Below are 12,722 nucleotides of genomic sequence, written 5' to 3'. Positions count from 1 at the left end.
TATGTGGCGGCGGTTCGCCACACTAGCATCAAGATTTAGGATTTTCAGAAAGCCAATAATAGCTTCAGAAAAAACAATAATTAATATAACAAAAGCGACAATTGTTTTACACAACTTTATAAAAAAGTTGGAAACAGACGCAGGTAAATATTATGGATGATTAATTTATATTTTGATTAATGTGAACATAATGTTTGAATTAAATCATAATTGTTAACAATAATATAAATATAATGATGTACATTATATTTCTGTTATACTAAATCTGTTGAAGTAATTTTGTTTTCATTCTTAACAGGTATAAGCATGTACAACCAAACCATATCGTACAGTGCAAGCAACATGCAAACAGATTAAAATCAGGTTCAAATCATTATAGTTCAAATGCCAAAGAAATAAGAGATAAATTAAAAATGTATGTTAACCATGCAGGATCTTTAGAGTACCTACAGAGACAGTTATAAAAGTAAATTAATAGACATATATTAAAAATAAAATTTGTACTAATCTTTTGAATACTGCTTTTTTCAGCAAACGCCAATCCTAATGTGTCCTCTTCCCATTGAATTTTTATATTATTAGGTAAATCTTTCGTTGTTTCCATCAAATAGGTGCAAAATGGGTCAGTCACTGTTGGTGTTGTAGAAGGTGGTGGTTAGGTTGAGAACTTATTCTCTAACGAGTTTAAGTTCAGATTGTATTTTAAATTTGAATTGTTCCTTCAATTCAGCAACAACTGCGCAATTCGCACTAAGTTTCTCTCCACTAATATCTAGTTGTCGAATGCCGTGACGAAATTTAAACTTATCAAGCTATCCTATGCTTGCTTTGAAGTTTGGATCGCCATTTAGTTTTATATTCATTGCAATTGCCTTGGCCATTAAAATAGGATCTGAAAATGGAATTCCTTTACTTCGGGCTTGAATAAACCACTGATGCATAACGTTGTCAAGCTGCTCATATTTTTCCGGCTTCTTTGTTTTATGACTTCTTACATCACCATCATTGCTTTGCATTAATGGTACATGCTGCTCAATTTTTTCAGCATCACGTTTTATATCATTCATTGTTGTTCTCCCAACACCATAAATCTGAGCAATATTGGTAGCAGTTTCACCTTTCTTCAATCGTTTGATAATTTCGAGTTTTTGATTAAATTCTAATACAACACGTTTGCGCTTTTCTACCATCTTCAAAACAAAACACATAAACAACAAAAACACTAATCTGTATACACAGGCTACTCGTCAGTCACTGGTTAAATTAAATTTATAACTATTCAATTTGTTCGTTATCTCTGCATTTTTTCGCGTTTATTGCATTGATATTATAAACTATTTTTATACGCATGATAGTCGCCGCGTTAGATACCGCGACGATTTTATCGCGATCGCATCATTTACTTTTTTTTTTGACGGTGACCGATGACGGATAATAGAAACTGACGGTTAATCGAGTTTCTACTGTAATTATAGTTCTGATTAATGCTCAGATGAATGTGAATGTATCATTGACATAAGTATTGCTTCATTTTCTGATGTTTTTGTAAAAAACATTTATAAAGAACGGAAGAAAAGGGTATATAGATATATTATCTTGATACACTTGATGTATTTACATAAAATAAACCTAAAACATTTGACGGTAATGGGTCATTATAAAAAAGTGGCATGTCGTTAAATATACAAATATTCAATGTAATACTATTATCTTCATTTTGAATAATTTGTAATATTCTAGCAATTTTATTACCAAATAGCATTACATATTGATCTTTAATTTCATCAGAATTAAGTAAAAAATACTTAATTTATATAGTATTATTAATACTCAATTATTTAAACATTTTTACTGTGGGATTGACTATAGATTGCCTATAAACATCATAATAAATTTCATATTTTAAAACCGGGGATACTGCAGAATATGTATCAATACCAAATGTACTGCAATTACTTGAAAGATGGTGTTTTTCAATTATCCTATTATATGCTCCTTGTTATGGGAATCTTGTTTTTTTATTTTTTTTTTATTTCCTGCAAGTGGTTTTCATATTTAAAAACACTAAACTTATCCAGAGGCCCATGCATTTTAGCACGAGATTCAAGTGATGAAGATGACTATGCTTTTTGTACGGTTTGTTCAGAACTTTATTCAAAAAGTAAAAGTGGAGAATCATGGATTCAATGTCATAGGTGCAAACTTTGGTCTCATGAAGCTTGTACTAATAACAACTTCACTGTATTTTATATCTGTGATAATTGTGAGGCTGATGATATTTAACTATTAATATTGTAACATTGTGACTGATATTGTTTTAATAAATTATTTTTAAGTTATAATCTTTTAATAAACTTTATATTATTTTATTATTTTATTAAGTAAGTTTTACTACTATTTTAAAATTTTTATATTTTGTTATAAAAGCTCAAACTATAAAAATATTATAACTTGTTCGTTATTATTATATTCGGTATGTTCTACCACTGTTTTTTGATTTTATTATTTAGTTATAAAGGCTTAAACTATGAAAATATTATAACTTGTTCGTTATTATTATATTAGGTATGTTCTACCACTGTTTTTTGATTTTATTATTTAGTTATAAAGGCTCAAACTATAAAAATATTATAACTTGTTCGTTATTATTATATTCGGTATGTTCTACCACTGTTTTTTAATATTTATTTATTTATATTCTGTTATAAAGGCTCAAACTATAAAAATATTATAACTTGTTCTTTATTATTATATAAAGTATGTTCTACCACTGTTTTTTAATTGTTATGTTTAGTAATATAGGCTTATACTATTAAAAATGTAATTTTGATTAATATATTATATATGTGTTACATTTGTCCCCTAGTACTGTTACAATTGACCCAGAACCGGGTACAATTGTAACATTTTTTTCAAGTACATTCAATTAGTACAGGAAATTGAAAAATATCCATGTTTGTACGATTATAATTTAAAATCGTATAGCAACGATCGGGAAAAAACAGCAGCATGGAATGAGGTTTCAAAAACAGTTAATATATCAGGTAATTATCACTATATTGTATATAGTAGGTATATAGTTAGGTACTTATTACTGTTAATTATTATGTTTAATAAATTAATCAATTATTGTACTCTCGAGTCTCAGTAGGTAGGTACTTAATAAAAATTATCAAAACTATTTTTGCTCAACTTTCAACCTAACCTGACAGGGCCCATACTAATATATCCAATGTATCACTTTTAAATTTTACCTATTGCTTAACACTAACGACCAAACTACTTTATCTTTTTTAAATACCACCAAGTACTTATCATCAAATTAATAATGGTTAACAATCTGGGTAAGACATGGTGATAGTTTTTGACTTTTGAGTTTTGAGTTAGATGATAAGTACCTAAGCAACTGCCAACTAGCAACTTGTGTAGCAATGTATTGGTAAATTTTCTAAAATATCAATTCATTATAGGTTCAATACCAACATTTTATAACAAATAACTTATATACCTAATGTTGAGACTTGTAATTTTAACAATAACAATTTAAAATAATATTTATATTTTTATGTTTTATTTATAAATAATTTACATTATCTTTATTTATTTACTCAAACAAAATATATCTTAACACTAATCTATCTTATACTAAAAATGTTAAAATCAAATAACTTTATAAAAATATTTTACGAGAAATTGTCCTGCCATGGGACTTTACCCTCGTTTGATACAAAATAGTCACATAAAAAATCGCTGTTTCTTTCTGCTGCTCTAGTTGGTCTTATGCCTTGATCCTCAATATTTTGATATCCCATTAAATTGATGGTTGATGAGTGTGAAGGTGTTGAAAATACACCTTCATTTAAGCGAATAAAATTATGTAAAACACATGCTGCTTGAATCAATGCTTCGGCTGTTTATACTTTGAAACCTATAGGTTGTTCAAAAAGTCTAAACTTTGACACAAGCATTCCAAAACTGCACTCTACACTCCTCCTTGCTCTAGAACATCTGTAAATAAAAATACAATATAATATATAAATATTTATGAGAGTAATATGTATAGTATTACAAAGATAGTGCAAATTTTTTTTTACCTGTAATTATGCGTCTCTTTATTCAATGACCTTTTTGGAAATGGTCGCATTATATTGGTTTTTAGGGGTAATGCTTCATCTGCCACAAAATAGTGTGGACATTTGTCCTTATTTTCCCATCCAGGTAATACTTTAGGTTCGGGAATATCCAGTGCGTTGTTTTTTAAGGTTATTTCAAGCGAACTCCTTCTAAATACTCTGCCATCACTGTTTCGCCCATAATCACCAACATCAATCGAGCCTGTATTTGATGGACATTTGATTTTAAAGTGCTTCCCATCGATAGCGCCGATACAATTTGGAATGTTCCATAAATCATAAAAACGATCTGCAACTTTTTTCCAATGTTCTTTTGAAGGAATTGGCATATATGTATCGTGGAGACAATCCCAAATAACTTGGGATGTTTCAGAAATAATAGTTCTAGTAGTTGACTCTCCTCTTAAAAAGTACATTGAACAAACCTTCATATTATCTCCCATCGCAAGAAATCTAAAAAAAAAATTGTACTCCGAATGTCCAACCTTACAAATTTAATTAATTAAATTAAATTTGATTTAATTCTAACCTAACCTTATTTATGGTTATTTCCATAAACCTTATTACTTACCTTCATTTAGATATATAGATATATTTAATTAGATTAGGTAGGCATAATATTATATGACATTAAATTGCTAATTGATAAAAACAAATTTATATTTGTTAAATTATCAATAAGGTTGTGTTGGCATAATTTTTTTTTTTAAACTTAATTCTTTATATAGCAATCTGTTACAATTTAGAACAATAAGCTTAATTGATATAATAGTAAAATATAACAGGAATGACGGAGTGAAGAGACCTCCCAATGGAGGTACTTCGTCAAGATAGTAGTTATAGTAGACTATATTGCACATTTTTACATTTTTTTTTTCCCCAGTTTATTTTAGCAGGTCACAACACCACTTCATTTTTAGCCTTTTTTTAGGGTTGCCTGGGATAGTTGCGGATGAGAGTTGAGTAATAAGAGGGTTTGGATGTTGAGTTAGTCGGATATTGAATTGGTATAATTTAAATATTTAATAATCATATAAAGTAAAATAGGTACATACACTATACATTACAGTTAATGCTCAATAAAATTGTTTATTATAATTTTGGAAATTAAAAATAATGCACTCTTTATGTGATGAACATACTAATAATTACCAAAAATGTATATTAACTTTTTTTAAAGTGATTTAAGTTAATATTTTTTTCTATATTAACTTTTCCCCTATAGATTTAAATGAATAATAAGTTAACTGTTAACTTTTAACTTATCGATCTTGTATCTATAATTATTATTATTAACTTGCCCATCTTTATTATACCTATATATTTTATATAATATTTAAGTTTAAATTGTATTAAAATCTATTAGTTTATATTTTCAGTAAGTGATTGCAAAGAAAAATGGAGGAATATTAGAGGAAGGTACTTAAGGCAAGTTAAAAAACAACCACCAAGTGGATCTGAAGCCAAACGCAAAAAAAAAGACTAGTATTTAAATGAATATTTGCAATTTATTGAACCATTTACAGCATCTAGATCTCAAACAGGAAATTTACAAACAATACAAGCACATAGACATTTTGATGATGATTCAGAAAGTGATGAGGCACATGAAGATGAAATTGATACTTCTATATCATATGCTGAAAGTTCCAAAAGCCCCATTCAGAGTATTCCCAAGAACGGGCATGTAAAAAAAAAAACTAATACATCATCAATAGATGAGTTGAATAAAGTAGTTACTGGTTACTTCAGTAATAAAAAAAAAGCACAGGTCAAGATTGATAACAATGATCCAGATATGGACTTTTTAAAAAGCCTCTTACCAGATATAAAACTGTTGAATCCATGTTCAAAAAGAATTTTAAAAATTGATATGATGAAACTAGTAAATGATGCCAATGATAAAACGCTAGAGAATCAACTACATCAACAACCAGGAACGGTTGATCAACCCGAAAATCTGAAATATCATCACCAAGAAACCAGACAAGGAACCATATATCCTTTTTTTGACACCAACAATCCTCAAATTCTGAACTCTGAAATGTTAAAAAGTGAAGTGAATCTACTTAAATAGACAAACAATCTACCTAAAAGTGATAAAAAAAAATGTGACACATGGATAAGTTGGTTAACAGAAATTGGCAGTGGAAGAGAAACTATTTTCAATAATATATTCAAAACTTTAAAAACTTTTGTTACTATTCCAGTTACTAGTTGTTCATGCAAACGAACATTCTCAAAATTAAGTTTAGTCAAAACAAAGTTACGTAGTACAATGCAACAAGACAGACTAGATGGACTACTAACAATGTCTATCGAACAAAAATTGGCTTATAATATAAATGTTGATGATGTGATTCAACAATTTAAAATATTAACTCCTTCCGAGAGAAGAATGGTGCTATAAAATTAAATGCTTAAAGCTAACTGACCGTTTTCGCCCAGAATCGTTTTTCTTATACAATGATATTATATCATTGAATTCAAATTTAACACCATCCAATACAGTGACCCACTTGTAACCTACTGTACAGCAGAGCGACATCCACTTACCCACCTTTTTCTTTTTACGTTTCGGTACATTTTGGTTTTAAACAGAACCCTGAAAAAATTACTAAGTTTTCTAGTTTTCTTATTTTTGTAATGTATATTACTAATTTATTTAGATTTTATGATATAAAAAATGCACTACTGTATCAACCAACAGGGCCGGGTGAGTGGTGCCCACGCCCAGGGCCTCGCGCCTTAAGCTCTATTCACACTAGCGGTCTCGGTTCGGTCCGGTCACGGTCAAGTCACGGTCAAGGATTATGATGTAGAGTTCTCACTACCGATCATAGGCAATCAATTTTATTTATATTTTTATGTTTAATTAATAAATAATAAATATGTTTAATAAATAATAGTCTCTAGTAAGTAAGTCTAGTACTCGTATATACGTAGTCTGAAAGTCTAACCTAACCTAAGTCTAGTACTCGTATACACGTAGTCTAACAGTCTGGCGTTTCATTGAATCCTGTCGTGATGGCATTTTCAAAGTATAATTTGATGAAAATTGCATTGATTCTCGACGAAGAAAAGAAATGAGACAAAGTAAACGAAGTAGACTATTTTGGGTTCACCCATTGGTCCGGACACACGAGGAGGAAGGAGAATATACAACACTTTATCCCCAGTTAGTGAATGATGATGTAAAATTTTACAAATATTTCCGTATGTCCCATGAAGAATACATGAATATATTCTCGAAAATTTAAATTGATTTGAGAAAAGTGGACACACAATTTCGGAAAGCTATTTCTCCCACAGAAAAACTATCTGTCTGCTTACGGTAAGCAAAATCCTAAATTTTTATATTTTCGTGTGTTTTGTAAAATGTTCTCTTATAATCAAAATATAACACATATAATTAATTTTAGTTAAAATATAATATATAAAAAGACGTACATACTTTGCGCAATGGGTAGGATAATGAATGATTTTAGAACACCAAATAGCCATTTTCACAATTAAAGTCAAAGTATTTGAGTAAATGTGTTTCTATAGTAATTAGTAAATACTCTTTTAGTGTTTAGAATACTTTTTAAATACGTAATATAGTAGGTATATTATTTTAAATTTGAAACCAATTGAATACATTTTGGGAAAACGATTTTAGGCGAAAATTTATCTCAATAAATTGATCTCAACACTGATAATTACTCAAAAAAGTAATCACATACACACACATAGAAAAGACACACGTCATTGTAAAACCAATAAGTTTTTCGTTTGACTCAAAATCTAGAACACAAATAATAATGTAAAAAAAATATAACATATGAAAAATGAAGCATTTATTTTGGATCATAATAAATAATACACTTATTTTAAATTGATATAATCTTTTTAAATGTCAAGTATTTTGAGTACATTGTTCTATACATCTGGATTATAGTTACTAATGTAAGAATGAACACTATCAGCAGAAGAAGGTCGAGTGTAGGAAGTAGATTGGTTGCTTGTTTCTTCGTAATAAGGATTGATCTGGGGCCCAGTCGAATGTGAGGAAACAAATTGTTGTTGAGTGTTTGGTGTTAAATTGAAAACGTGTTCTTCATTGGTCTGTGGAAATGATGTTAAACTATGGTGTCTGTATTGAGTTTTTTGTCCGTACCATTGCTGACTCTGAGGCTGTTCTTCACCAACATACTTTCCTTCTATATCACTTACAATGTTAAATACTTTACGTTTCACTAACAACTTATCTGCAACACAAAATTTCTTAACTGTCCTTTTCATTGTATCAAAAAAAAGATCAATCTCATCTACTTCTTTTTGTTTTTTTTCTTCATTTATTAAATGCTTCATTAGAGTACTACTAGCCGTCTCTGCTTGGTATGTTTTTCTTTTCGTGCCCTGAGGAGATTTCCAGGCTCTATGGTTTTCATTTGTGGTTGGGGAGTCAATTTTTTTAAATGCAACATGAGGTGTTTGCTCGTTCGATTCCAATATCTCTTCAGTATCATCTATTGTGTCTTCTAAACTTAAAACGGAAGATATTCTTTCTTTATCTTTCATGTAGGGATGAAGAAATAGCATTTGTTCGCTATACTTCCAAGTGGGTTGCGACCCACCGGGATCACCCGTTTTAGGCTTTTGGTTGCGCAAATACTTCCTGTACTGAGAGCGTAGAGATTCCCAACGTTGCTTGCATTTTGCAGCATCTAGAACGACCAATTACTGATTGATAAAAAATGTAAACCAAAATAAATAAAAATTAATATTGTCTAGTTGTTCTTTCAATACAGAAAACGGAGAGCATAATATGTCAGATTAGGTTTTCTTATTAAATACCTAATATATTTATATTTAATATTCATAGGTATTAGTTAGTAATTGTATAGCTTAAGCCTTAAAGTTAACCAACATTTTGTAATATTATATTATTTTAATAAAATTATGTTTAATTATAGTGTACATAGACACAAACAAACACACATCATTGTAAATTCAATACATTTATCACTTCTCGTTCAAAATCTAAAAAATATTTTTATAAAATAATTTTTTTCAGATACCTAGCAACTGGTGATTCTTTTCAGACAATTGCATTTAGTTTTCGTATGGGCCATTCAACAGTTCATTCAATTGTTCACGATGTATGTAAATCAATAATTAAACAATTATTTGCTCAATGCATTCCAACACCTGACAAAAAGCAGTGGGAAGAAATTGCCAATAGATTTTCGTCCTTATGGAATTTCCCGAATTGCATTGGGGCCTTGGATGGTAAACACGTTCAAATAACTGCTCCTGCGAATAGTGGGTCTAACTATTTCAACTACAAAAGAACATTTTCTGTAGTTTTACTGGCACTTGTAGATGCTGATTATAGATTTATTGCTGTGGACATAGGGTCTTATGGGAAAAACAGCGATGGAGGTATTTTCTCTAATTCAAAACTAGGGAATGCTTTAAACAATGGTACTTTGGATGTTCCTGGAAGGAAACAACTGCCTGGGTCCCATATTTCTACGCCACATGTTATTATCGCAGATTCGGCTTTCCCACTCAAAACGTATATGATGAGACCATACCCTCAATATCGACATGATTTAACCGTAGAAAGAAAAATTTATAATTACAGACATTGCCGCGGCCGACGCGTTGTTGAAAATGGTTTTGGCATTTTGGCCCAACGGTTTCGAATTTATTTTAGAACAATAACTTCCAAACCTGGTTACATAGAAAACATAATTCTAGTAACCTGTATTTTGCATAATTATTTACGGAATAATAGAATCGTCATTAATAGAAAATAATTCTCATGGTGAGCTAGATCAAACTACTATTTTGAATGATTTACCATCTATTGGTATCAATGCCCAAACTGCAGCATTCAATGTAAGAGAAAAGTTTACGAACTATTTTAACTCAAATGAAGGATCAGTACCCTGGCAATACGGATGCATTTGAAAATAAAAGTATATTTACATAATGTATGTATGATTAAGAACTTAAGAAATAATATTCGAATCGGTTTTTGATATTTTTTTTATAAATTGTTACTATTGTTACTACTTAATTGTTATATTACCACTATTTAAAAAAATCAAAAAATCGATGTTTTTTTTATAAGCGTAGAAAGTAAAAACTTAATAATATACTTTATAACATGTACTCTCTAAAATCGATTTTGTAATTATACTTTCGAGACTTTGGGTGTATAGTGTATATTATATTATGCATTAATTAAAATATCAATTTATAATAAATCAAATCTAAATAACTCACCTTGTTGTAGTTTTTCCCCAATTTCTTTCCATAAATTGAATTTATAAGTTGCATCACAATACTTTTTATGTGAAAAGTCATATAAAACATTATTCTCACGTACAAATTCAATTAGAATTTCGTCGTCCATTTCACAAATTTTACAACAGATATAAATAAAAATAACAAATATGACCATGATTAGCGCGGTTTCAATTCAGACTATGCGGTCTCGACCAGAAATCTCGTGACTGCCGCGGTCTGGATCGTGCATCGACCGGTCGAGATTTGATCGGACCTGACCGTGACTTGACCGTGACCGATAGTGTGTACGATTCCGTTGGATTACGTACTACCGATGTTGACCTGATCGTGACCGGACCGAACCGAGACCGCTAGTGTGAATAGAGCTTTACATGTTTATGTGAATAAAAATGTTCTGGTATTCGTATTTTATACTGCGTTATTGATTTTATAATACACAGATATTCACTGCTGTACAGAAATATGGCAACCGATTCCACGTCGTTAATTATTATGGAATAGGTAGATAGAATAGTTATATACAAATATGAATATTTACTTACAAATATTTTATAGCTATAAATTATTACTGTTCGAAGCAAGTCGACCAAGGGAGCACGATTATCATTTTAATTAAAAATCGTGGAAATACCAGTATAAGGCATTTAATCATTATTTATAACTTATTTATAGATTGACAAAATTAATTTTATTTGACCAATTTATTTTCATTTTTGACCATCATTTTATTATCTACACTACTGGTGAATGGTTGTCGTCTTTAGTCTTGTCGATTAATAGATATGAACGACACAATGTAAGTAATACACAATTTCATTTTTTTTGTTATTATTATCTTACAAAATAGTTGCTTTTTTAAAATTATGTACCCGCGTTAGGCTTGTTACTTCTTAGTTGTTTTACTTTATTACTTTACTTTACTTTTTTTTTTTTTTTTTTTTTAATCAGAAAAATAATATTTAACAAGATAACATATTAAATAAAACATTAAATTGATTTATCTTTCTCCTGTAAGCTTACGCTTGTGTTGGAGAAAGAGAGTTATAAAGTGGTAGACTTAATTACATAATATCATATAAAAATAAATTTAACATTAAAAATATAAGAAATAATTATCAGAAACTAAGTACACATAAAGGTAAAATATTACAACTAGGTAAAAATAATCATAAGAAGACATTTAACATTTACACTTATCATATTATTTTTTATATAGCATAATAATTAGTAACCCTAGTACAAGTATTAAAGTTTTTCCATGTTAGTAAATAACCAATCAGAAACCAATTTTTTTCGCATACTTAGGTGTTACACAAATTGTATTTTTTAATTCATTATTCATGGAGTTGAAGATATTAGGACCTTGATAGTCCAGAAATCTTTGACCATATGAGGTATTTGTATATGCTACAGGAGCATTATATGCTCTGTTTGTTCTTTTATCTTCTACTCTTTTTAAATTAAACCAAGTGTTTATATTTTTAATTACCCATAATATTGCTAATTTCTGGTAAATTAATTTAAAAGGCAAAACGTTTAGCTCTTTATAGTTATGTACAGTTGACCCTACTAAATCTTTTTTACCCAGACATACTCTTATTATTTTATTTTGCTGTAGTTGTAGCGGTTTTATTACATTCACAGTTGCACCACCCCAAATCCTTACACCATATTGGAGAACAGCTTGATAAAAGGATATATATACTATTCTGATGAGGTGCTTAGGTAAAACTGACTGGAGTTTATAAAAATGATTTAATGATATACGTAGGCGTTTAATTAAATAATTAATGTGCAGATCCCATCTCAGGTGTTTATCAATAGTTATACCTAAATATCTGATACTTTGAACTCTTTGAATTTTTTTACACGTATTGTGTTAGCACACTTTTCAGTGTTTTCACAAAAGTGAATTTTTAAATCACTCATAGGGATTTGAGTACTATTTATAGTGAACGTCATGTAAAAGGTCTTACTAGTATTCAATGACAATTTCCTATTTGTTAGACTACGCACAACTTTATTTAGCCCATTTCTTGCTTTGTCGTGAACAGATTTCCATGTCGCGCCTGAAAAAAGCAAACATGTATCGTCGGCATATGTGATCACTTGACCATCTAACTTAGTATTGCAAGCATTATTAATACATAACATAAAGAGGATTGGACCAAGCACACTTCCCTGTGGTACACCGCAGATAACACTTTTTTTTTCACTTAGAAAACCATTTACATTAACTAATTGTAACCTATTTTCTAGGTAACTAGTAAACCAAAGTAGACTTTT

At 29.5% G+C, this 12,722-nt stretch overlaps 2 protein-coding genes and 1 pseudogene across 2 annotated transcripts; 1 reads left to right on the top strand and 2 right to left on the bottom strand.

Moving 5' to 3' along the window:
* Positions 1-812: 812 nt before the first annotated feature.
* Positions 813-1,190, bottom strand: LOC132949891 (jerky protein homolog-like). Its single transcript, XM_061021007.1, has one exon. It carries the CDS (start codon positions 1,188-1,190, stop codon positions 813-815), a length of 378 nt encoding a protein of 125 aa, XP_060876990.1.
* A 926-nt stretch (positions 1,191-2,116) lies between these two features.
* LOC132949882 (uncharacterized) lies at positions 2,117-6,543 on the top strand (annotated as a pseudogene).
* Positions 6,544-8,054: 1,511 nt separating this feature from the next.
* On the bottom strand, positions 8,055-10,542 carry LOC132949878 (uncharacterized). Its single transcript, XM_061020983.1, has 2 exons — positions 10,413-10,542; positions 8,055-8,842 (listed from the first exon to the last, which is right to left on the bottom strand). Exons 1-2 carry the CDS (start codon positions 10,540-10,542, stop codon positions 8,055-8,057), a joined length of 918 nt encoding a protein of 305 aa, XP_060876966.1.
* Between the last annotated feature and the right edge of the window lie 2,180 nt (positions 10,543-12,722).

Source organism: Metopolophium dirhodum, chromosome 1 (genome assembly GCF_019925205.1).
Source record: "Metopolophium dirhodum isolate CAU chromosome 1, ASM1992520v1, whole genome shotgun sequence".
In the NCBI taxonomy this organism is placed as follows: Eukaryota; Metazoa; Arthropoda; class Insecta; order Hemiptera; family Aphididae; genus Metopolophium; species Metopolophium dirhodum.
The sequence above is the reverse complement of the archived record's forward strand: the minus strand, read 5'-3'. Positions and strand labels throughout refer to the sequence as shown.

Excerpts from the sequence above, each read along its gene's own strand:
- LOC132949878 (XM_061020983.1), bottom strand. The coding sequence starts at position 10,542 with ATGGACGACGAAATTCTAATTGAATTTGTACGTGAGAATAATGTTTTA. Across the intron at positions 8,843-10,412 it reads TGGGGAAAAACTACAACAAG|ATGCTGCAAAATGCAAGCAA; the intron begins GTGAGTTATTTA and ends TGGTCGTTCTAG.
- LOC132949891 (XM_061021007.1), bottom strand. The coding sequence starts at position 1,190 with ATGGTAGAAAAGCGCAAACGTGTTGTATTAGAATTTAATCAAAAACTC.